The sequence below is a fragment of the Anabas testudineus genome, chromosome 4 (assembly GCF_900324465.2).
Source record: "Anabas testudineus chromosome 4, fAnaTes1.2, whole genome shotgun sequence".
Taxonomy (NCBI): domain Eukaryota; kingdom Metazoa; phylum Chordata; class Actinopteri; order Anabantiformes; family Anabantidae; genus Anabas; species Anabas testudineus.
In genome coordinates, this window is record NC_046613.1 from 18,316,852 (window position 1) to 18,341,600 (window position 24,749).

Here is a 24,749-nt window from a genome sequence, read left to right on the forward strand (position 1 = left end):
GCAGAATCCAGAACCTCAGCGCTTCATTTTTAGTATTATCTATTTTAAGCAAGTAACGGCACCACCACAAAAACTCTCTTTTTCTTTCTCTCACCACTTATGCATAATAAGCTGGAGTAGGAGGTTTTGAGGCGTTATACGTGTTAAACGTGTAAAGTACATCTGCTGTTTCTACAGTGTCATCTATCAACTAAACTGATCATGAGGGAGGACTACAACATACTGTACAGAAATCAAATTTCTCAGGGCAGTGCTCGCACATTGATAATGTTAATACTCACTGTGTTGAACAGTGATTAACATTCCTAATGCAAATCTGGAAACGTTTGGAAACAGTTTTTTGTCTTTTGCAGCAAAAAACGCAACAGGATATACCTTCTAATATTCTACTTTTATCTTTCTTATATACATTAATCTCCTTAGAAGGTAACATTTGTTGCATGCAAGCTAATGTTATAGCATGTTTTGATAAATGAGGAAAGAGCACAGGTGACAACAAGTTGTAATAGAATTCTGACTCAAACTTGATATGATATCCCAATTTAAAAAATAAAAGTGTGTCATTTTTATCAGTACAATTTTGACATAAGACTTACATAAACATTTTAAAATCAAAATACATAAATAAATAAATATTACATAGATTTATGAAATAATAATCAGAATGCTGGGATGTCACATGCTGGCATGTGCTCAAATAAACTTGAGTCATCGGTACAGAAACCTGAAATTGTTCTTAAAGCGGCTCACGTGTGTACTCCGAAGTTAGCCTCTGAATGCAGCTAAAACTGAGCTGACCAGTTTCAGAAGATTTCTTTTTTTGTTGTTGCATCATACCACAATGAAGCACTTTCATGTTTGCATTCTTTTCACTCGTGTCAGAGAGCGGCAGCAGTCAAAGGTGCAATCATGGTGCAATTTATCCTCCATTTATAAACATGCCGCGTGTACTTTTTATAATCGAGCTAGTCTACGTGGTGAACTGTTCCGCATTCATGAGAATGTTCTTAGTATAAAATGCCTTAATGCTTTTACAGACATGCACGTTGTTGGTGCTGCTGGTCTGTACATGTACAGATCTGACAACATTAAAAAACTGTGACTGCACCGGTACAACATGTGTTGTATTTTAATTGCATGAGCATGATGCTTCTTGCTTAAGATGCACTTCCTGATTACAAGAATCCACAGTACATTCTCAAAAGTGGAAATAGTCAAATACACTTCATTTTACTGCTGTAGCAGGAAATCCATATTTAGATCGGCATATTAAAAACTTTATCAGAAACCCGGTGGGTTCCTTTTGGGTTTCAGGTTCAACGTCATTTCACAGGAACTTTTATATAACGTAGAAATCAACTGATGTATAAACACAACCGTTAAAGGTTGTGATATGTGATCGACAGTACTACATGTGCTGCATGGTACTGAACATACTACAGAGGTTCATATCACTGTGACTCTCTATAACTCTCTATAACTTTACTTAACTATACTCATACTTAACTCTCTATAACTATAACTTAATCCATGCTACCAAAGTTACTCTATAACTTTGGTAGCATGGATTAAGTGAAAGTCTCTATTAGCTCAGTACCTAACTGTCCAATGGGCTGGCATTTTGCTTGTATTGTTTTTATTTACTTGTACATATACATATACTGAAATGGCTGACTGTGTTTCATCCAGATTCGCATCACCATCGCCACCTTGTTTTGGAGTCTCGCTCCCTGGAGAGCTTCTCTTCCCCCCCTTTCCTTTCTCTTTTATCTCTTATTTTCTTGTGTATTTAAACAGAAATAAACCATTTTGGGCTCCAAGGCAGAGCCCTTTGATCAAACACAACACGCGATCAATGACTTTGAAGAGATCTAACATCCCTTATGAATGTATTTCAGACAGAATGAACAACAGAAATGAAGAAATTCACTTCTGCAGCCAGTGGCCACATGTTTTCTCTCTTCAGACACAGAGTGAAAAAACAGAGAACAAAGTTTGAGAAAGGAAAGGCTGCATTTCTGTTCTTGCACATTGCAGTGCTAACTGCTCGTGCATTTTGACTACATGGTCCAGCAATTGTAGGCCTGTAAGCTAAAATAGAGGGAGGAGTCAATGAGGAAGAAGAGGAGCTCTAAGAAATTTCACTACTGTATGTCTCATGTCTCAGATGTAACAGATGACATTTTTCATGAATAGTCTGATTTGAAACCAAAAACTAACAGAAACAAAAAGATTAACTTTTTTTTTTTAATATTGTTGAAAAGGAATTATACAATCAAATAAGAAACAATTTGAAAAAAAGTGGCTGAACACAAGTAATCAAGCATAACATGTCAAACACGACCCTTAAACCTCAAAGCTTCAAGCGTTTGATAAGTCAGTGCGTTTTCACACTTGAGCAAAAAGCAAGTGAAGATTAGATGCATGGCGACTTCCTGTTCTTGATGGCGTAGCTTGAATTAAAAAAAACTTCCTGCCTCTAAGCGTGAAGGTAAAGGCAGTCTTTTTTAGTGTGACATCACTCCCACTTGCCCGACTTGAAACCAGATGCAACGTCTAGGGTTTGGGGAACAAGTCCAGGAAGCTGCGACAACTGATAAGACACAAAAACTTATGTAGCTCTAAATAAGACCACGTTTTCACTCTTAGAATTTAGTTAGGAATTGGAAAAACTGCTTCGATTTGGAGCGTTGGCCGTTCGTCCGCACCAGGACTATACCGTGTGGTGTGTGCCTGTACACACCCTAACTCCTGGACATGGCAGGTCTCCTTGGTCTCAAGATCCTGCTGCTCTTGGCTGGGATCATTGCTTTGAGTAAATGTAAGTAACTATCTTCAATGTAATTTTGTGACCTTCTTAATGAAGAGACTGTGAGAAGTGTCTTTGCGCATGTCTCAACGTCTATAATAGAAAAAAAAAAACAGACTTTAAAAATATCTGTACATTAGTTAAATATATATATCAGTGATGTGTCTTATTCTAAGTTAGCATGTGATCCTGTTTATGGGAAACTGTAAAATACTTTCCACGTCTGACTTAGACTCTCAAATCTGTCTGCAGGAAAACTTGACAATTAGCTGTTTCTGAAGACCAGAAAACATCACTAAACAAAATCTAATCACTTAAAGTAAAAAAAAAACGGAGGGCAGAATTGACAAGCTACAGTAGAGCACGTCTTTGAGTTGTGTCTGCGTTTGTGCTACTTCGCTTTTCTTAAACTTTCCAAACCCAAGAACACACGACAGAACAAGCGCGTATTTGTGATGTGAGAAGCTGAAAAGTGACAGGTCTATGAGGCCCTCTGGCAAAAGATTAAACACTTATGTTCAATCAAAGGCTGCTGTTAATAAGTAGACTCGCTTTAAAACATGTTCTTGCATTTGTTACCAAAGCTGTGGGAATTTTGAACAATCGTGTTTCTGTTCTGCTTCAACTTTTTGTGTGTGTGTACGTGTGTGTGTGGGTGAGGTGAGAGATATGTTTTTAAGGTGTGTCCTTCAGCTCTTCACTGCAACTCTAGTGTGTAGGTGTTGTATAAGAAACACGTTTCACTATGTGTGTGTGTGTGTGTGTGTGTGTGTGTGTGTGTGTGTGTGTGTGTGTGTGTGTGTGTGTGTGTGTGTGTGTGTGCGCGTGCATGTGCTTTCCCCCATATGTAAGAGCCACCATTACTGCCTCTAGCATCACTCAGAGTTGTGTTACTGCTCGGCAAATCAAACATTTCCTGCTATTTTCAGCTGAGACGTTTGTTCACATGAGCTGAAATGAACTTTATTTCTTTTACTCTGTAGAAAGTTTCTTTAGTCAGGGTCAGTATTTGTCATTTTTTTTGTAGGCTACAGTACAGTATTTATTATCGTAGTTGCATGACAGTACACTGCAACAACACACAGTTATATATATTCATATACATATCTGCATGTTGTTACTTTTCCATTGATAAACCACAGATTTTCACATTTAAAATACAATTATGTGAACAAAAATACCATAATATTTTACAGTAGAGATTAGTTTTAAATGTAAAAAAAAAAACATCAGTAGTATCTAGCTGGTTTAATTTATTTTAGTTCTCTAATTTTCTGGTACTTCTTCCTCTTCTATTCCACTAACTTGCCTTAAATGTTTTAAATAATTCATTCACTATTTAATATTTTTTTAATTTTATGTTTTGCAGATCAATATAAAGTCAATAATGAACATGTTAATGTGATGTATTGTAATGTACTGAAAAGTATAAAAATAGTTGAAATTCAAAATGTCAAAACATTCAAATTGTTTGTATGTATATGTATCAGCAATACGTATTTAATATTTAAATAAATAATAATGTAATGAGACAGAAGCAGTGTTGCTTGAATCATATAAAACTTTTACGTTGCTACTTATCCTGTTATTGCTACGTTTATTTAAGTAGGACACTTGAATTCTGTTACTGCAAATACCTGAAGTACAATATTATAGCAGTTATAGTATAAAATTGTTGAAGCATGTACTGTATCGTTGAGGAGACAGGGGGTAAATATGTTTTATTACTACAGAAAATACTATATAAAGAGGGTATTACATTCTTTCTAATGTAATGAGCTCTTTAAAATTAAAGTACCTTTTAAATATAGAGCTGGAAAAGAGGGAACTATATACTACTAACTATACATTTAGATAACAAACATGCATACAAATTATAACAAAGCCGGTGAAAAAAATATAGTTGAGTTCATGTTTTTGCTGGATTAAAATAAATTTTTTTCAAAGACCCTGCTGATATCAGCAGCCCCCCACTGGGATGCAGATTTTCAGCTTAATACTGTATCGGCAACAGGACGGAGCTGTGTGATCTAAAAGTTGACCACTTCCGTGTTCCACTCTGAGTTGCCTTCATTTCCTGGCAGAGCAGAAAAGATCACTTTAAGCTAAGCTGACTGAAACAGAGCACAAGTAAATTCATGAACAAAAAAAAAGGGAAGTGCAGTGTGTGAAATGAAGAAGTGAGGTCAGAAATGTGCTTCACAAGGAGGAGGAGGCTGCTTGTCACACAAGCGGGCGGTCGGTGGTGCTTTTAATGCAAAATATGAGAAAAAGAAAAGACAGAATAAACTGATAAAGAAGTAACTGATACATGAAACACAGATCCAAAGATGATACCAGCTCCTTTACTACATGTCAGATGAGTTAATGGATTCAGGGACAGTTCTGTTTGTCTCTACACTGTTGCTGCTGTCACCTCTGCAAAGCTTCTTCTCTGTGGTCGCCCTCTCTTCTCCCTTTTTCTAACCCCTTCCTACTTCACTTATCTTCTCTCTTAGGCTCTCTTGTCGTTCTTGAGACCTCAAACAAGCTGATGTAACAGTCAATGTCACACTTTTATTTCACACTCTGCCCTGAAGGCGAAGTAAAAGAGAGAAAAACAGTCCAACTTTAAGCCTCATCTAAAACTAGTTTGACTGATTTAAAAACAACCTAAAACCCATAATACAAACAGAACCAATATGTTTTTTCTTAATATTGTTGTACAGTAGTAGTTTTGCTTTACTGAACTGAATGTGACTGGAACAAATTTAGTTATGATTCATCAACTAGTTTTCTCATCACTAAAATAGTCACTGAGCACAACTGCATCTCTCAAACCCGGCACTGAAACAATTCAAATCACTCACCACAAAACTAATAACCAACATTGTTCAGGGGTTGTAGAAAATGGTGAAATGTCACTGCAGAGAACATGCACCTCTGCTCAGCACGGTGAAGAAAAGAAGGCGCCAAACCACATCCTGAAACTCTTTTTTTGACTGTCCTCCATCACCTCATCGCTCAGTGCTTACGATTGGACAAAACAGCAAAAAACTTTTATTATTATGATTCTTTAAATCAGGAATTTTAAAGACAAGTAACTAACTTTCTAGTAAATGTGAGACAAACTTTCAAAAGCAATGATATATGTATAAAAATGTAAATAAGCTATGGTTTCTATAGAGTGCATAAACTATAGAGGATAAGATTTTGTAAATAAAAGTGTGTTTGTTAAGAACTAAAAATTAAAACTTAATAGGGTAAGTTCATTGTCAAAGTGTGAACCCGTGATCGGGCCTAACTACAAACTATTTTCTAAGCATGGGATGCTTCTGGGTTTTAGTGCAAAGCAGGAAATAGCGGTTTACTTTCTGAAATAAAGCAAGTGTGGCTCTTCGCCACATCGCCATGGCAACCAGGTTGTACAGAGCTGCCTTGCAGAGACAGCTTCACCTGAAAATGATCGCTTTACTCTTTTTGACCCCACGGTCCTGCACGAAGAGTTGAGTTGGTCAGATGAAAGTAGATACTTTAATGAAGTGTCACATACGGAACACTTTTAACACTCACTAACACTGTTTTTTTCTCTTTTTGTATTTCCAGGTCAAAATAACCCAGGTGAGTCAAAATACATACATTACCTTACATAACACGTATCTGTTATTATAAAGAATATAATGTTTCATTATAATTGTATGTCCTGCTGTACCTTCACTTTAGAACTGCCTAATTTTTTTATCATCACAGTAGCATCAACACTATTGTCTTATAAAGTAGGCATCTTTGCTTGTAAATTTCACCTATAGAACCTGACAAGGTCTCACCTGCAAACACCAAAACAACCACCCTCAAACCTGCACTCAACCTGCCAACTCCCACCTCAAACTCCTCACAGAAGACTACAAAGTCAATCAACCAACCTGGTAATGCATCCAGTTTCAGTTTCATTTGCATCAGTTTGCTGGAAAGACTGATGATCAAGAAAAATTATGAAATAATAGTTTTGACCCCATGGTCCTGCACGAAGAGTTGAATTGTTCAGGCGAAAGTAGATACTTTAATGAAGTGTAACATAAGGAACACTTTTAACACTCACCAACACAGTTTTTTCTCTTTTGTGTTTTCAGGTAAAGATGGCACAGGTGAGTGACAGTTCATACATTACCTTACATAACACGTATCTGTTATTGTAAAGAATATAATGTTTCATTCTAATTATGCCTCCAGCTGGACCCTGTGCTGTACCTTCACTTTAGAATTGCCCCTTTTTTTATCATCATAGTAGCATCAACACTATTGTCTTATAAAGTAGGCATCTTTGCTTGGAAATTTCTCCTATAGCATCTGACAATGCCTCACCTACAGACACCAAGAAAAACATCTCCAAACCTGCACTCAACCTGCCAACTCCCACCTCAAACTCCTCACAGAAGACTACAAAGTCAATCAACCAATCTGGTAATGCATCTAGATTCAGTTTCATTTGCATCAGTTTGCTGGAAAGACTGATGATCAAGAAAAATTATGAAATAATAGTTTTTGACCCCATGGTCCTGCACGAAGAGTTGAGTTGATCAGATGAAAGTAGATTCTTTAATGAAATGTAACATAAGGAACACTTTAACACTCACTAACTCTGTTTTTTCTCTTTTATGTTTCCAGGTGACCAAAGCTCAGGTGAGTGACAGTTCATACATTACCTTACATAACACGTATCTGTTATTATAAAGAATATAATGTTTCATTCTAATTGTGCCTCCAGCTGTACCCTGTGCTGTACCTTCACTTTAGAACTGCCTAATTTTTTTATCATCACAGTAGCATCAACACTATTGTCTTATAAAGTAGGCATCTTTGCTTGAAAATTTCACATATAGCACTTGTCACTGCCTCGCCTACAGACACCAAGACAACCGACCCCAAACCTGCATCCACTTTGCCAACCCCCATCTCAGACTCCTCAAAGCAGAAACCAGAGTCAAGCGCCCAGTCTGGTAATGCATCCAGTTTCAGTTTCATTTGCATCAGTTTGCTGGAAAAACTGATGATCAAATAATATTAGGTCAGGAAACATGTTAATTCAATATTTTACACCATTGTAATTGTTTTGTATTATACTACATATTTTTATCTATAAAACTAGACATATACTAAGATTGAAAAAACCTATACCTATTCACGTTCCTTCTTCAATAGAAACTTGTTAAATTAAATTTAACAACATTAAAATAGACTTTGCTTCCACTGTTCAGACTTCAGTGCAATGGGACTGTTGTGGTTTGCCAAAGAAGAAAACATTCAAAAGCTATTTTCACTAGTTGTTTAGTCCCATTGAACACGTCCAGCTGATTACTGTAAAATCTCTTAAACATAAATTAGGAATCTCGCTCTGCTACAATAGTTATGTAATACTTCTCGTCCTTTATTTGTTCTTCAAACAAATGTGTAGTTCATTGAAATGAAGAGAAACACAGAAAAGCTGTGACATTGTCTTTCTAACAGGAGGAATCAGATGATCATTATACAGTATGTTCATTATCAATAGTGGGAAAGGGGTTCATGTAACCTTTGAATGATGTAGATACTAGTATTGTGATGTTAAGCTAGTCTTTCTTTCAAACTCCACTAATTCTAATTCACCCACAGAATCTGTCATCCCCTCACCTACAAACACCACGACAACAGATCGTGTCAAGCCCTCAGACACAACAACCAAACCTTCACTCACCTTGTCAACTTCCACCACAGACTCCTCACAGCAGATACAAAAATCAACCAACGGGTCTGGTAATGCATTTAGTTTCAGTTTACAGTTTTACTAGCTGAGTTAGCAGTACACTGACTGTGATCAAATCCAGGAATTAGTAAAGATCAGCAGTCCTTGGACTGTTCAATTGTGTTTGTCAAATACTTCAAAGCACAACTCTTCACTCAGTCTGGACTTGATTCTCCAGATGTTGTCCAGAGTTTATCTGAAAACAGTTTATAATATAGCAGCTGAAAACATAGAATTGAAATGGATTTAATAGTTTGGCCAAATACGTCGACCCACTAAAGACTCATCAGCTATTTTCACTAGTTGTTGAGTCCTATTCAACACGTCCAGCTGATTACTGTCTGATCTCCTGAACATAGATTAGAAACCTTGCTCTGCTACAATAGTTATTTAATACGTCTCGTCCTTTTTTTCTTTTTCAAACAAATGTGTAGTTGATTAAAATGAAGAGAAACACAGAAAAGCTGTGACATTGTCTTTTTAAAAAGGAGGAATAAGGAATTATATGATCATTAACAATAGTGGAAAAGGGAACATGTAACCTTTGAATGATGTAGAAACTAGTATTGTGATGTTGTGTTAGTTCTGATGTGTTTTTTTCCAAGCTCTACTAATTATATTTCACCTACAGCATCTGTCACCACCTCACCTACAAACACCACGGCAACAGTTCGTGCCCCACCCTCAAACACAACAACCAACTCTTCACTCACTTCGTCAAATTCCACCTCAGACTCATCACAGCAGACACAAAATTTAACCAACGTGCCTGGTAATTGATCTAGTTTCAGTTTACAGTTTTAGCAGCTGAGTTAACAGTACACTGAATGAGATTAAATCCAGAAATGGTAAAAGAGCATTTTTTGATTGTCTAACTTGCAAACTGACCAAATGCAAATGAACTATTATTTAGATAGACTGGATAGTGTTTGAATAAGTTATTTAATTATCCATTGCTTTCACAATTTGGCTTCCTGTATATTTTTTTGCCCTTTAAGGTGAGTTATAGTTAAGTTAAATAGACAGATTCATAAACTTATCATGTGATATGCTCCTGGCTTCACGTCTTTATAGGTGATTTCTCAATATTTTGTAGCTTAGATCTAAATATAAAAAAATATTATTTAAATGTATTTTTCAAATACTGCACAATTCTTCACTTAGCCTAGACTGGATTCTCCAGATGTTGTCCGGAGCTTAAAACAGTTTGTAATGTAGCAGCTGTTGAGTCCTATTGAACACATCCAGGTGAATACTGTCTCCTGAGCAGAAACTTCCTGCTGGTAATAGTTACTCCATCCTTTATTCTTTTTAAACAGTAAGAAATAGGATTTATATGATTATTATCATTAGGGGGAAATGATCACATGTCATTTTTTTAAATGTAGAAACTAGTATAGTGATTTTTTTATTTATCCTTCTTTTTCCTTGGAATACAGAATCAATCACTTCACCTCCAAGCAAACCCACATCTCTCACCACCTTACCTACAAACACCAAGGCAGTAACTCCTGCCAAACCAAATGACACAATAACCAGCCACAAACCTTCAAACAGCACAATTCAAAGCTCAAACTCCACCACCTCTGGTAATGTATCCAGCGTCGGTTTAGAGTGGTATTAGCCAAGTTATCTGTAAACTGAGTGTGTTTGTGTCCTAAAATAGTATAAAATTATAAAGATATCATGTGAAGTAAGTATTTCTCTGAAGATGATCACCAACATGCTCTCCATCCTGCAGCCACTTCTCCTCCTACAAACACCATAAACCCTTCAACCAGCATCTCTCAGTCAAGCACCACTCAACCCACAGTCACCTCAGCGACTATGACCACCAAAGGTTGGAGTCTTCTCATTTATTATATAGGAGTATGTTAATAGTATGTTCTTCACATGAGTGTATACAACAACTTCAGCAGCACTGAGGTTACAAGTTACTCAAATATGGGAGATATTTGCTGAGTGCGGGTGCTTTCACACCTTAATTCGTTTACTTTGGTCCGAATCAGTTGATGAGTTTGTAACATTGTAGCAGTTTCTCTTTGGTTCGGCGTCGTTTCACATCGAGAAAAATCCAAGTGAACCAGTCCTTCCCGTTGATTATTGTTTTTTACGTTACATCAGACCTGGTGTCTGTGAGACACTTCACCTCCTCACGTCTCCACGTTTGTCCTCCATTAATCAGACAGCATGTTTTTGTTGGACAAACAAAAAAGATGAAAATCTACACACTACCCAAAGTCTTCAAATCATGCCATTACTAACGTTTGGTCCGGTTTTGGTTCGGTTCGCGTTCTCACCAGGAGAGTTCGCTAAGTGATTCGAAGCGAGACCACATCATGTTGGGGGTCTCGGTGCGGTTGTTTTGCTGCGCACTCGAGTGTGATTACCGTGTTCACACTGGAAAAACAAACTCAAGTCCGATTTAATCGAAATTAGGTGTAAAAGCACCCGAAGTATTTTGACTGATGACTCATTTTGCATAATCACATATTAATGTTTTTTACTCCTTTCTCATCTTCCAATTATATCTTGCAGCCCCAGCTTCTACACAGTGTGAGTATCAGGTTTGAATATGATCCTTCTTACAGTACGTGTTCAAACACCTGAGTGTGTGTTTTTCTCTTAATTACAATTATCAATGTATATTTTTATAGAAAGACTTTACAAAATATATTTATCCTAAATACACACAGGACCGTGTTAAACTTCAACTTCAAGTGCCTGTGACTGAATGTTATTATAAAATAACTTGTACTTAATATAAAAGTCTGTTGATTTGTCTGCAGGTTCTTACACTGTTGCACAGTTTGGGTCTGGCTTCCAGTTTAACATGACCAGCTCTACTAATGGTACCTACAACATAAACGTTTTTGAGGAAGGACGAACAGAGAACAAAAGGGTCGATGGGTTCTCCAGTCAAACAACATCATATGAAGTCCAGCGCCTGAAGCCCTGTACTGAATATGTGCATAATGTGATATTTGTGGATGGTGCTGGCAAAAAAACAACCTGTAACATCACTGGAAGCGAAAAAATGAGGACAAATGACATAAGTGAGTAAAAATCATTCATACAGCATTGACTGTACTGTATCTAACTTTCCTACTCACATTTCTTACATTTGTGCCTCACTTGTTTATTTCAGGAAGAGATGAAATTAAAGTTGACCCCTGCAGGCCTGGATATGTTTGTTACCGTGTGACAAGTGACTGGGACATCAGCTCTTCAATATCATCATCAAATAATGTTTCAGCTGAACGATGCAACAGCGACAATAAACCATGTATCAAACTTACAGACACAGACTTTTGTTCAGATTTGACAACAACCTTCAAATCAGGATATTGTTCCTTTAACCTCATCAATAGCATCACAGTTGGTATGTACAAACACATCTAGCTTTATTTTGAAATACATGTGCTTTAATGTGCAACTAATTTAATCATGTTTTATGTGTCTTTCAATTTTCCACAGATTTCTTTGATCCAACTGAAAAACAAAATTTTCTTAATAAACTTCCTGTAGAAATAAAACCAACACTCCCTCCAAACTGTAAAAGTCTCTCCATTGATTACACATGTTTAGGTAAGTGAAAAGACTTGGAGGCTTTGTCTGTCACCAACTATGTGAATGAATTTACATGGAAATATACAGAAGTGTTTGATATGCAATTCCAATGTAGTTAAGGGGTGGCTGTGGCTCAATAGGTAGAGCCACAGCCAATCATAGGATTGGTGGTTTGATTCCCAACTACTATGTCACATGCCAAAGTGTCCTTAGGCAAGATACTGAACCCCAATTTGCCCCTGGTGAGTCAGGTCAGCTGCATCGGTGTGTGTGTGCACATGGGTGAATGAGATGCAGTTGAAAGGGCTTTGAGTACCAGTTAGGTAGAAAAGCACAACATAAGTGCAGACCATTTACCATTTACTTAAAAGTTAAGCAAAGCAGGAAAATAATATGTTGCTTTGAGGAATCATATTTATTTCTCTTTGAGCCAATGTTTAATACAATCTAAATCTAAAGATACCACTTCTAGGCACTGACACATGAATAAATACCAATGGTTAAATGAATGATTTCATCTTACTGTCTATAGATACTAACCACAGTGAGAAGACTCTGTCTGAACTGGAGCCGTTCACAGACTACAGCTGTACTGGTCAGATCAAGCAGAACAACGTCAGCATAAAAAACACAACTACTTTTCAGTTCAAGGTTGACTGTGGTATGTTGACGTTCATTTCACCTCAGTCAGTAAAAGCTTATATCCTCAGATACTACAGAGTGAAGAATAATACCTGATACTCAGTGGTACACGTCTCATGTTCCAACAGATCTCACAATAGAGATCAAGTCAAGTCGAACCAATACCTCCATTGACCTGAGCTGGACAACAAACAGTCAGAACTGTCCAGATGTTTCCAAACTGCAGAAACTTTCTTATGACTGTAAATGTCGATCTACTGAGTCCAAACAGAAACAGAGTAAGTAAAATGATGTAGTCTTCTATTAAGCCTTATATTTTCTTACAGCCATGTACTTTTTGAAGTGTTTGAAGATGCTTTTAATAGTCAGTCTACCTAATAGTGCAACATACTGTGGTCATTTTAATCATTCATTGACCTTCACTTCAGCGTGATCCTCATTGACTTTTATCCATTTTCTTGTCATTTAGTGTAAAACTCTCTGCTGCTGTATAGTCCCACTAATGTTGTCTTTATTTATACAACACAAGTTAACAGCTTTTAAAACTCTACAGTTCCAGGTAACAAACATCCATCAGGAGGAACATGTCGTTTTACAAAACTCAAACCATTCACAAGATACACCTGTGAAGTCCAACCAACCTACAACAACAAGGAAGTTTCCAACGTAAAAACAGAGACAGTGGAAACTGAGATTGGAAGTAAGTGTCCAAAAACTGTTTTGTAAAAGATTACAGTCGACACAAAGTGTAAAATAAAACTTTAAATGTCTTTATCACAGTTGAGATTACATATAGTTGAACATACACACACATACACAATTATTATTTAACATTATGATGATTATTTTTCTTATGAACAACAAATATTTTTAATTCAATTACAATCTTCAGATTTGTTAGAGCAACAGTGATAGATATTAAAATCATTGACACCTAATCCTACTGTGAAATAATCTTTGTCAAAATAAAATGAAGCTACCATCATACTCAGGTAATAAACTTTCTGCTCTGTCATAAAACATCAGTAACTCATGGAAAGTCTGGAACAACAAAACTCATCTGTGAAAACATCTATTTCTATTTTTAGTCACGTCATTGTGAGCTCTTTGGTCTATGTCTAAATGTTGTAGGAGTCCTGACTCTGTTTTATGAATGATCTAATTAGTCAGTGATCAGACTGTTGACAGGTTTTGATCTGATCATCTGAAGTTAACTTTAGCTGTACAACTGAACTAATAACTCATCACACTAATAATGTTAAAACTGTTGTTATATAAAACTTTATCTGTCACTTTAACTGTGAGCTGTTTGTACATATTGTTTTATCTGAAGGTTAATATATGTCTTCATTTTCTTACAGTACCAGAAAACATCACTAATCTGGAGGCAAAGGTTCATGATCAGAATACGATTATAGTAACCTGTCGTCATAGGCGTAACTTTAATGGACCAGAAGTCGATAAGCTGTATATTGCACAGCTTTATTACAAAGGTGACAACAGTGAACTGAAGGAAAGTAAAAACAAAACATGTCACTTTGAATTCAAAGATCTGAGCTACTTAACCAGCTACACAGTGAAGGTTTGTTTAATCCTACTTTTTAGATTCACAAGAATTTAACAACTTTACTTCTCTTTCCAATTCTTTCAAATCCTCTAGTAACTTGATAAATTAATTTTCTGTCTTTCTAGGTGAAAGTTTCCAACGGAAGATTTGAGAGCAGTCCTTGGATAGAACATGTTGACACTCACTGTATGTACTGTTTTAATATAATCCCATAAATTGTCTCACATTGTTCAGTTAAATAATTTCACACATATTGTTATGACATAATGTTTATCCATTTGTATGTATTGAATCTTTATCCCTTTCGCACAAGGTGGTTTCTATAGTGCACAGTTATTTAATAGCCACTTCCTTGCAAATCCATGGGTTTGCATCACTATTGATGTATATTGCTGCACTAATGTGCCGTGCCATAGGCTTCTGTCCATGGGGGACATTGTTTTTTAGTATTTTACATATTTTAGTCATTTGGCAGACACTTTTATCCAAAGCAACTTACCATGTAAAAGGCAGGATAAGCGTAAGGAGGTCTTGCCTAAGGACCTCTACTGGTAGGCCACAGCTGGAATTCAAACCCCAGTCTCCCTAAAAGAGTGCAGCGATCTCACCACTACACTATACAACCACTATCAACTAAAACAAAAAGTAAGACCAGGATCTAGCTGAAATACAGTTATGTGGTTTCTGGTTTTTGCATTTCCATGAGTGATATGATATTTACTCATAAGTAGAAAAGTGTTCAGTAGAATCAGATTTTCACATCATTCTCATTTCCCCTCAGCCATTATTGTTAGTATTAGCCTTTACTGTGCATCATTACTGTGACCAACATGAGGATTAAGATGGTAAAATTTCACACACATTATAGATGCAATCTCTAAGAAAAATAAAACTATGAAAAGGTAACAGTATTTAACAATAAAGTATTTTCAACACAACAAATCTGTAGTAATAGTATAATTGAAGTTAAAATATACAGTAGCTGGTGATGCATGATGACCAATTTAGTAGAGACATGGTTTCAATTATTACCTACAAGGACGTCTTCTGCAATAGAAGGATGAGCAAGGTATTTATGCTGTGATGAACTGTTTTAGTTTTCTGTCAGCCATCTTGGTTGACAGGAATTTTAGTTGCAGTTACAGTTTCTGGCCTCTGGGTAGACGCCTGTAGACTGGTGCATTAGTGCTCAGTATAGTGGCTGATGTGCAGTTACGTGTATTTACATGAAAATGGCTTTTGAACACCCTTTACAAATCATATTGATTGCAGACTTAATACTCTGCAACACAAATTATTTTATCCATTTTTAATTACCCCTAAGAACTCACTTTTAATTTTATTTATTTGTTTATTCTTTTAACCGTGTCCTGTCCAGCAGCGTAGCATGCAACATGCATTTCTGGAAAGCGCATGTTAAAAAAGTTAATACTTATTTTTCTCTTGCCTTAAGTAGATATTAAATCCATAGGAAATTCTCAGGTTATCATAATGCATTCATGAAAGGATTAACATAAATACCATCTCTTTGATGTTCTTGTCTCATAATCATCAATTCACAGATAATGATAAAGCAGTGATCGGATTTCTCGTCTTCCTCATCATCTGCACGTCTCTGGCTCTGCTTTTTGTCCTCTACAAGATCTTCATTTTGAAGCGCAGAAAATCTCAGTAAGGATCCTTGTGCATGCATCTTATAACCTACTGTCACTGATAGGGCAAAAGCTGTTGGCTTTACAGAACAGTAATGGTTTTTATATTGAATTGTGTTACAGTTGCATTTTACAGAGAAACATTATTAGTGTTCAGTTCTTGTTATTTTCTATTTTTCATACATTGTTTTATTGATCACTTTTTTTCTGTTCAGAGACATGGGTGAAGGTGTGATGCTTATTCAAACAGGAAGTGAGTTTTCTGTGTTTTTCCCTGTTTTTCTCTCAAACCAGACAAAAAATAGCAAAACTTTTAGTATGTAAAAAAGTCATGTAGTTGAAGCAGCTGCTGTTTTTAATTTGTAATTTTTCAGTAGTTTGATAAACTTGTTAGATAAGTTAGATAATTCTGAAATATGTGCTGTTGATAATATTATATTAGAAGTTGCAGAGTTTTCCATTTGTCTTTAAAGTGTTTCCCACTCACTGACTGGTTTTCTGTTATAGGTGATGAAGACAACCTGATGTCTATTGAACCAATCCCAGCAGAGGCTCTGCTGGAAGCCTACAAGAGAAAACTCGCTGATGAGGGGAGACTCTTCCTGGCTGAATTTCAGGTAAATATACTATACAAGCTCTTTTTGCGGGTAATTCATTTTAGTATGTTTTTCTTGGCTGGATAGTTTACAATGGGGTTGCAGAGAAGTAGTTTTTTTGCTATGCAACTGCTCATCATCCCTTGTTTTGAACCTTGACTCGTCAATAGCTTTGTAGAATGGCCTGATTTTTCAATCTGGTAAGTGATTTTGTTTCTGTTTTCAGAGCATTCCCAGAATTTTCTCGCGGTACACAGTGAAAGAGGCCAAAAAGCCCTGCAACACTCCGAAGAACCGCTACGTGGACATCCTGCCATGTGAGTGAGAGTCTGATGTAGCAGGAAGCTTTTGAAATTAGTTAAACAACACTAACCAGATAAGTTAGGAGTCTCCTGTAATGTTATGTAATTATTTATTTCTGTCTTTATTCAGATGATCACAACCGTGTCCAGCTGACCACAGGGAATGGAGAGGCAGGATGTGACTATATCAACGCCAGCTACATTGATGTAAAGAAAAAATAACTCATACTGCTTCTTGTTTTAATCCTGGAGACACAATATCAAACTAATTTAAATCTAAATCTAAAATCTAAATTTTCAACTTAGAAAATATAAACGTAACAGCAATGCTAAAAGGCAGCTTTGCTTTATAGTGTTAGATATAGTAGAAACTAATTGAATGATTGTCATTTATTTTCCTGCTATAGGGATACAAGGAATCCAAGAAGTATATTGCGGCTCAAGGTAAAGTGATGTTATCACATGTACTTGGTCAGTGCGGTCACCTTGTTTACTGTTTTCTGATAGTAACGGTGTATTCCTGTGTACATGTATTGTGTTTGTGGTGAAGGACCAAAGGAGGATACTGTGAGTGACTTTTGGAGAATGGTCTGGGAGCAGCAGTCCTCTATTATCGTCATGGTAACACGCTGTGAGGAGGGAAACAGGGTGAGAACAGAAGTTTTAATATTTTGTACATGCAGTACTGCTTTGGTCAAGACTGTGGTCTTATTTCTAGGAGAATGCTATGTACTACTTCATCTGTATCAGTCTGCGTTAACATCAACTGCATATTCGCCTTTGCAGAACAGTTCTCGATCAGCTGTCGTTCATTCTGTCTCCTCTCACATGTTGTGTCGCAGGTCAAGTGTGCGCAGTACTGGCCGTCTCCAGAGCGAGAGACAGAGATCTATGAGGAGTTCATAGTAAAGCTGGGCTCAGAGGACCACTGTCCAGACTACATCATCCGCCATCTCAGCCTAACTAATGTGAGTCTCTGTTAAAAAGATAAAAAGTGGAGTTGTGTAAATGTAGTTTGTTCATCTTCATGTGAAAAAATATTCTTCACTGAATATTAGCAGATGAATATTTGCTGATACATTTTTTTGCATTATCATCTGTGTGTGTGTGTGTGTGTGTGTGTGTGTGTGTGTGTGTGTGTGTGTGTGTGTGTGTGTGTGTGTGTGTGTGTGTGTGTGTGTGTGTGCAGAAGAGGGAGAAGAACTCTGAGAGGGAAGTGACTCACATTCAGTTCACAAGCTGGCCAGATCACGGTGTCCCAGGGGAGCCACACCTCCTCCTGAAACTGAGGCGACGAGTCAATGCTTTCAAAAATTTCTTCAGTGGCCCCATCGTCGTCCACTGCAGGTCTGTACATGTCCCCATTTTACTGTTAATTTTCTAATTGTAGAACCAAATTATAGCTTGATATATTGCAGAAACCTTTTACTATTTCCACTTGCTCCACTTGAGTACTCTGCGCAGTCTTCTTTTTAGCATATCAAGCATAAGGATGTACATTTTGTGCAGACTTCCCCTGTAATGCACTACTGAGATGCCATATTATTGTATATGCACACATTAACACTACCTGGTGGTTTTGATGTCACGCTGCACATCGCACCCTGCTTGTTTTAGTGCCGTTTAGCCACAGACCAGTCAGCGTGCCTATGCTGACTCCTGTCTACCACAAAGTTACAGCCACCAACTGGCGTAAATGTTGAGGCTGATTGCTGTATATCACAGTTATATCCTTTCTAAACCATTGTTAACTCATTGGTTGCCACTGACAGACGTGGACTGACTGTAATAAATTAACACAATATCATTATTTTATGTGTAGTGCTGGAGTGGGCAGGACAGGCACCTACATGAGCATCGATGCCATGATGGAGTGTCTAGAAGCGGAGGGTAGAGTGGACATCTACGGCTACATAGTCAGACTCCGCAAACAGAGATGCCTCATGGTTCAAGTAGAGGTAAAACATCAGTTTTAGCACATTTATGTCACTGTCTGTGCATTTATGTGTACAGTATAGTACAGTACTTTTGCTTATAGTTGTAGATAAAGTAAGAGGGTAAAAAAAAGATTGGTCACTTTAGATGAATTGAACATAGATTGTGTAGGTCAGCAGCAGATTTATTCATATTTATTTTATACACAAACTGTTTATCCTTTGAGTTTTAAGTTAAGTGTGTATTGAGTATATTTGTCCTCACATAGGCCCAGTACATCCTGATTCACCAGGCCCTGCTGGAGCACAACCAGTTTGGAGAGACTGAGGTCACCCTGTCTGAGCTCCACAGCACACTGAACACACTCAGGCAGAAAAACACCAATGAGCCCACCCTAATGGAGGACGAATTTGACGTATGGCATTTTAAAAATTAATCTTATACATATAAAACTCTTAATCAGTAAGACAATGCATTGTGGGAAGCTGAAGGAGACATTCTTAAATAAGTGTGATTATTTGGATGAGAAATGAAAATTATCTAAATCATCTAAATAGCACATTTATCAAAAATGCTGCTCCATGTAAAATATACTATTTGTAATGTGTATGAAATACATTACAGTACTTAACATCTCTTTATGAATTAGTTAATGACTTATTGTTTTGCCATTCAGAGACTCCCCACATATAAAAACTGGAGGACATTCAACACAGGACTCACAGAAGAGAACAAGAAGATGAATCGCTGTTCAGCAGTAATCCCATGTGAGTTTCAGCTCAACACAAGAACAAATGACATTTTACACTATAGAAAACAACAGTATGTATCCGTGTGTGTGCAGTATGTTTACTTGCTCCACATACATTCATATACCCTCTGGAGTTTTCTTGCACTGACATCAGGGACACTTGAATAAACAGCAGTCACTCATTCGTCTTTTTTCTTTTTGTTCTTTTAAATCAAAATGTGCTGAACCTCACTCGTGTCATGACTTTTTACAACCTGCTTCTCTCTCAGACGACTACAACCGAGTGTTGCTGAAGCTAGATGAAGGACACAGTCATGACAGTGTCCAACAAGATGAAGATGATGAGGATGAGGAAGAGTCATCAGATGAAGAGGATGAAGAATCCACTAAATACATCAATGCCTCCCACATAGATGTACGTAATTTTCCTGCGTTTTGTTTAATTAAAGCAAAACTAATTATGTTCCTGTTACTCTCTTTCCTACTGTAGCAGATGCCGACTCGTTAACTCTGAAGGAATCCCCATACTTTATGCAGTCGGCTGAATTTGAAAACAAATCTAATTAAATATATCTCATTTGTTTGGACTGTGTGCAACAATAGATGGGTGTGTGTCTTTGCCTACACAGGGCTACTGGGGCCCACGCACCCATATCGCAGCACAGACTCCAATACCAGACACCATGGCAGACTTCTGGATGATGGTTTACCAGAAGAAAGCATCCACTATTGTCATGCTCTCAGAATGCAATGAGGGAGATAAGGTATCTAAAGCCTTATGTAGATAGACAGTATATACATAATGTTATGTGCACCTTACATGCAGAAAACAGCTAATTTACTTCTACTACATGCAGTATAGTGTAGATACATGTGTCTTCTGTGTTTACAGGAGTCTGATTGTGTGTACTGGGATAAAGAAAAGAAACTATTTGGAGAGATTGAGGTTGAGGTTTCAAGCACCGACACCTTCCCTGCTTTCATCATCCGCAACATTTTGATCCGTCATGCAAAGGTAACGCGACAGCCACCTAACCTGTAGCTGTGTCTGCTCTGTGCCTGTGATGTGTCTGGTCATCTCAACATCATGCGCTGTACTTACCCAACACCACTTCTGTCAACAGAGGAAAGAAAGTCGGCCGGTGAAACAGTTCCAGTTCCTGAAGTGGACGAACAACGAGCTGCCAGAAAAACCTCAAGACCTCACAGACATGATCAAGCACATCAGGGAAAGCTTTGGCAGGAACAACGCACAGAGGAGCACGCCCATTGTGGTCCACTGCAAGTAAGTGAACCTCATAGAAAATAATAAAGGTTGACTTTAATTACAAAGCGTTCAAATCTCAATTCCCTAGAAACTACTTTGGAAAAAACACCTCCACCTACATGACTTTAATGATGTGAGGTTGACGGAAAGAACTTGATAAATGTCACGTTATTTAACTCTTATAACTCTGATAAATTAAGGGTAAATCTCTTAAACAAAGTTGTTAGGTTCATAAGGCTTTAACAGTCAGGATATATAGCTGGGGAACATACAGGGCTTTAAAAGTTATTAATAAAATCTTAAGTTCTATCCTAAAACATATTGGCAGCCGGTGCAGGGAAGCTAAGACAGGAGTCATATATTCAATTCTTCTTTTTCTAGTCTTGCAGCTGAGTTCTGAACAATCTGGAGCCGATTAATAGATTTATGGCTGAGAGGTAAACAAACTGTTGAAATAGTCGAGGCGTGCATTTCATTCCTGTCTGAGTCGAGTCTGTGCGGTCCTCCTCAGGGTGTGCTGCACTAGAGAGACTAAGTGATCCACAGGTGTGAATATGATTATGTAATTGGCACCATACTGCTCTAACCTTTAGAAATTAATGAGAGTGCTTGAATGAGCCAACGTAGGACAAACAAATGTACGATGATCATGTTCAACAACATTTTACTTAAAGCAAAGTGCAAAAGGAACATACAGAATACATATTCAGCCCTTTATCAATACTGTGGAAATAGACAATCACTGACATTGAAATAACAACAATTAACATTTCAAATTTTGTAATTAGTACCTTTGTCATATATACTAATTTAAGTTGTTAGTTTTAGTTAAGTTTAGCAGCCTTACAACGTTCTTCATCAGGCATGAAATGATTACGCTAACTGACTAACAAAACAAAACCAAAGTAGAACAGGAAAGAAACTCTGCTCACGTGAAAGAACACACTCTGACATGCAAAGAGTGCAGTTCGAGGGGTTAATGAAGAAAAAGATGATCTTAACCTTTTCATGTCTGTGTGTTCCTTCTCCTCAGTGACGGCTCGTCCCGTTCAGGTATTTTCTGTGGTCTGTGGAACCTGCTGGACAGCGCTGACACCGAGAAGCTGGTGGATGTTTTCCAAGTTTGCAAAACGCTGCGCAAGGACAGAAAGGGCATGATGTCTACTCTGGTAAGAACGAGGTGTTGTAGTTACTGTATGTTAGAGGAGATTTTTATGTACGTCCTACTATCCTAGTACTTCCTGACCTTTAACATTAGGAATAAACTATCAATAACTTCTCAACTTCAATTCATAGTATTGAACTTATTATTTTTAGTAAAGAAATTTGGAATTTGTTGATGAAAACAATAATAAATAAACTGGTTTCTCATGCTTTAATTCAGAAATATGTGAGCTTAAAGTCTACGAAGAAACAACCTACTGTAAAGTACCATTCAAATGTTTCCACTCTGTGCCTCTTACAGGAACAGTACCAGTTCTTGTATGATGCCCTGGAGGGGATGTTCCCTGTGCAGAATGGGGAAGTGAAAGCAGCACAGGCCACTGCAGTCGATGCCGTCCAGATTGTCAATGAAACCAAAGCAGCAGAGCAGAAAGCAGAGGAAAAGGCAGAGCAGCCACCCAGCACTACCAGTGACGACCAGCAGGGGGTGGCAGAGAACACCCCTCTGGTGCCTGATGCTGGGAAGGAGGACAAAAAGGAGGAGTCTGAAAAAGAAGCCCCCACAGAGACAACACCACTGGAGGACACCAGCAATGGTCCCACTGTCACCGTGGAGGTCTGAGTGAGGCGACAGGTGCATGCATGGCTGTGCATTTTAATTTTTGAGGATAAGCGCTTGTGATGAATGCTTTTTTTGTCTTTGTGAATGTATAAACATTGTAAAACCATAACATGTAGTTCTCTGGTTGAATTATGTCAACAAATTTAATCAAATGTTTCAATATCATTCTCAAAAAATAATAATATCATTTTCTAAAAATTAAAAACTAAGTTATAAATATTTTAGTAGATATTGTTTAAGGTCGTTTACAAGAAATGCTGTTGTCAAACTCGGAGCCGCTGATTAACTGTATAGTGGAAGACGTCTAAGAAATAAATTTTAAATATAGTAGAAGAGTTATTTTATATTCACCATAAATACATGCTGAGTTTGAGATGTAATATTTTTCTCTGATATGGCTATAGTCTACATTTATGTATCAGTAATATGCTACTGTTATCTAATTCAAGAATTAGATTCGACATTTATTAGGTGTTATTTCATTAAAACAGATTTACAATAAGAGTTTCATTAATGTAGAGTACGTACTTATCAACCACTGCCATTGTAAAGTTTTGTTTCCTTCGTTTTCTTTAACCTACCAGTCTTTTAAAGGCACTCTAAACCTATTTTCTCAGCCAACTTTTGTCTAGTTAATTGAGAAACAGGTTACAAGTATGAACAAATTTTTTTCTGTTTATTATTTTATTTTATTACATAATAATTTCACTGCTTTTGTTGTAAAAACTATGCCTCTCCATTCACTAAGTAAGAATAAACAATATTTGAATAAAACCCTGATTTGATCAAATGTGATCAAATCACCAACAGCATTTTAGGTGAGAGTAATAAATAGAGTTCAGTAAAAAACAACACTGAAAAGTTGTTTTACTTATTAACATGTGAATGTTTACTGTCATAGAGAAGTGTTCAAGTTGTCATAGGATTTAAAGTGTGTGAATACAACCTTTATATCTAAACTGATTCCTACAGAATCCTAAAGTTTATAAACTGGCAAGAAATGTCCTGTTTAAGGACCTCATCATGTAAAAAAATAACTGGGGGGATTTTAATAAAATTGAATAGTCACTGGGCTCTTAAACCAGAGGTTGCTCGATGGCTGCTGTTCCAAGCTCAAGAAGGTTGCTTCTGAAAAAGAGGGCTCACGTCTAGCAAACCCACACAATGTAAATAAAAAAAAAAAAAAAACAAGGGAAACAGTTGAAAATTCACAATATATAATAATTTAATTTGATAAGTGGAACATTTCAAAATCTTTTTTCAAAGGCAAAAAGATACAAAATTTAAGACACACAAGATGTGAAATGGACAGTTTCCAAACAATCTGTTGCTGTTCTCTCATCAGAGCTGCATCTTTATTTAACTTAATGAATATCTAGCTATAGCTATAGTTTCTTCTTATCTGTAAATATTGATCACAAATCAAACTACAATGTATAAAAGTATTCTATATATAAATATAAAAAACAGTCACTGTCAATTGAAAGAAAACTATTTCATCCTACAAACCCAGCATCTGCATTTTCTCTGTTAAGAGATTCAGAGAAGGTTCGTGGAAGTTATAAATAAAATGACCTATTGCAGAATCCTAAGCTGGCTGACTTCTGAGTGATGTTACATGTAAACCTAGAAAAATAACCTCTATCAATAAACCTCAGTGCAGTTTTTTTGATGCACTGACACTGTCGATGCACTGCATCCGAACCCTTATCCTCATCATAACTCTTGGCTCTCATGTGCAATTGAACAATATTTATTATAGAGATGTGTCAAAATCCATATTAATACTAATATATTAAAGATTCACTTACTTCTCAAGTAAACGGACCATTGCAGTTTAGCATAGTTTTGCAGAAAAATCAATTATTATCAACTGAAAAATTAGTTTTTTAGTGCAGACAATCTGTAACACAAAGTTGGGATGGTTTCAAATACTAGTATACTAGTAAAGTAAGTGCTTTCTTTCAATGCAGCTTTCTTTTTTATTACATTAACATCACTATATATGCTATATTCATGTGATTTGTGCTAAATCTTTGGCCCATTTAGTCAACATGAAGTTATGGTTCATTACTCACCCATAACTATTGTTAATTTTAGGACGCCGCTGACTA

At 36.9% G+C, this 24,749-nt stretch overlaps 1 protein-coding gene and 1 long non-coding RNA gene across 2 annotated transcripts; both read left to right on the forward strand.

Moving 5' to 3' along the window:
• Nucleotides 1-2,399: 2,399 nt before the first annotated feature.
• On the forward strand, nucleotides 2,400-7,161 carry LOC113152138. Its single transcript, XR_003297887.1, has 3 exons — nucleotides 2,400-2,821; nucleotides 6,919-6,933; nucleotides 7,133-7,161. It is a non-coding gene; the product is annotated as an uncharacterized LOC113152138 (long non-coding RNA).
• Nucleotides 7,162-11,362: 4,201 nt separating this feature from the next.
• Nucleotides 11,363-23,823, forward strand: ptprc (protein tyrosine phosphatase receptor type C). Its single transcript, XM_026345199.1, has 26 exons — nucleotides 11,363-11,623; nucleotides 11,716-11,949; nucleotides 12,045-12,155; nucleotides 12,670-12,798; nucleotides 12,908-13,057; nucleotides 13,333-13,479; nucleotides 14,141-14,361; nucleotides 14,472-14,532; nucleotides 15,909-16,017; nucleotides 16,214-16,251; nucleotides 16,506-16,615; nucleotides 16,821-16,911; nucleotides 17,027-17,103; nucleotides 17,304-17,340; nucleotides 17,447-17,544; nucleotides 17,739-17,864; nucleotides 18,086-18,243; nucleotides 18,719-18,854; nucleotides 19,100-19,246; nucleotides 19,508-19,598; nucleotides 19,852-19,997; nucleotides 20,212-20,346; nucleotides 20,475-20,597; nucleotides 20,707-20,867; nucleotides 21,883-22,018; nucleotides 22,315-23,823. Exons 1-26 carry the CDS (start codon nucleotides 11,401-11,403, stop codon nucleotides 22,633-22,635), a joined length of 3,516 nt encoding a protein of 1,171 aa, XP_026200984.1. The 5' UTR covers nucleotides 11,363-11,400; the 3' UTR covers nucleotides 22,636-23,823.
• Nucleotides 23,824-24,749: the final 926 nt, after the last annotated feature.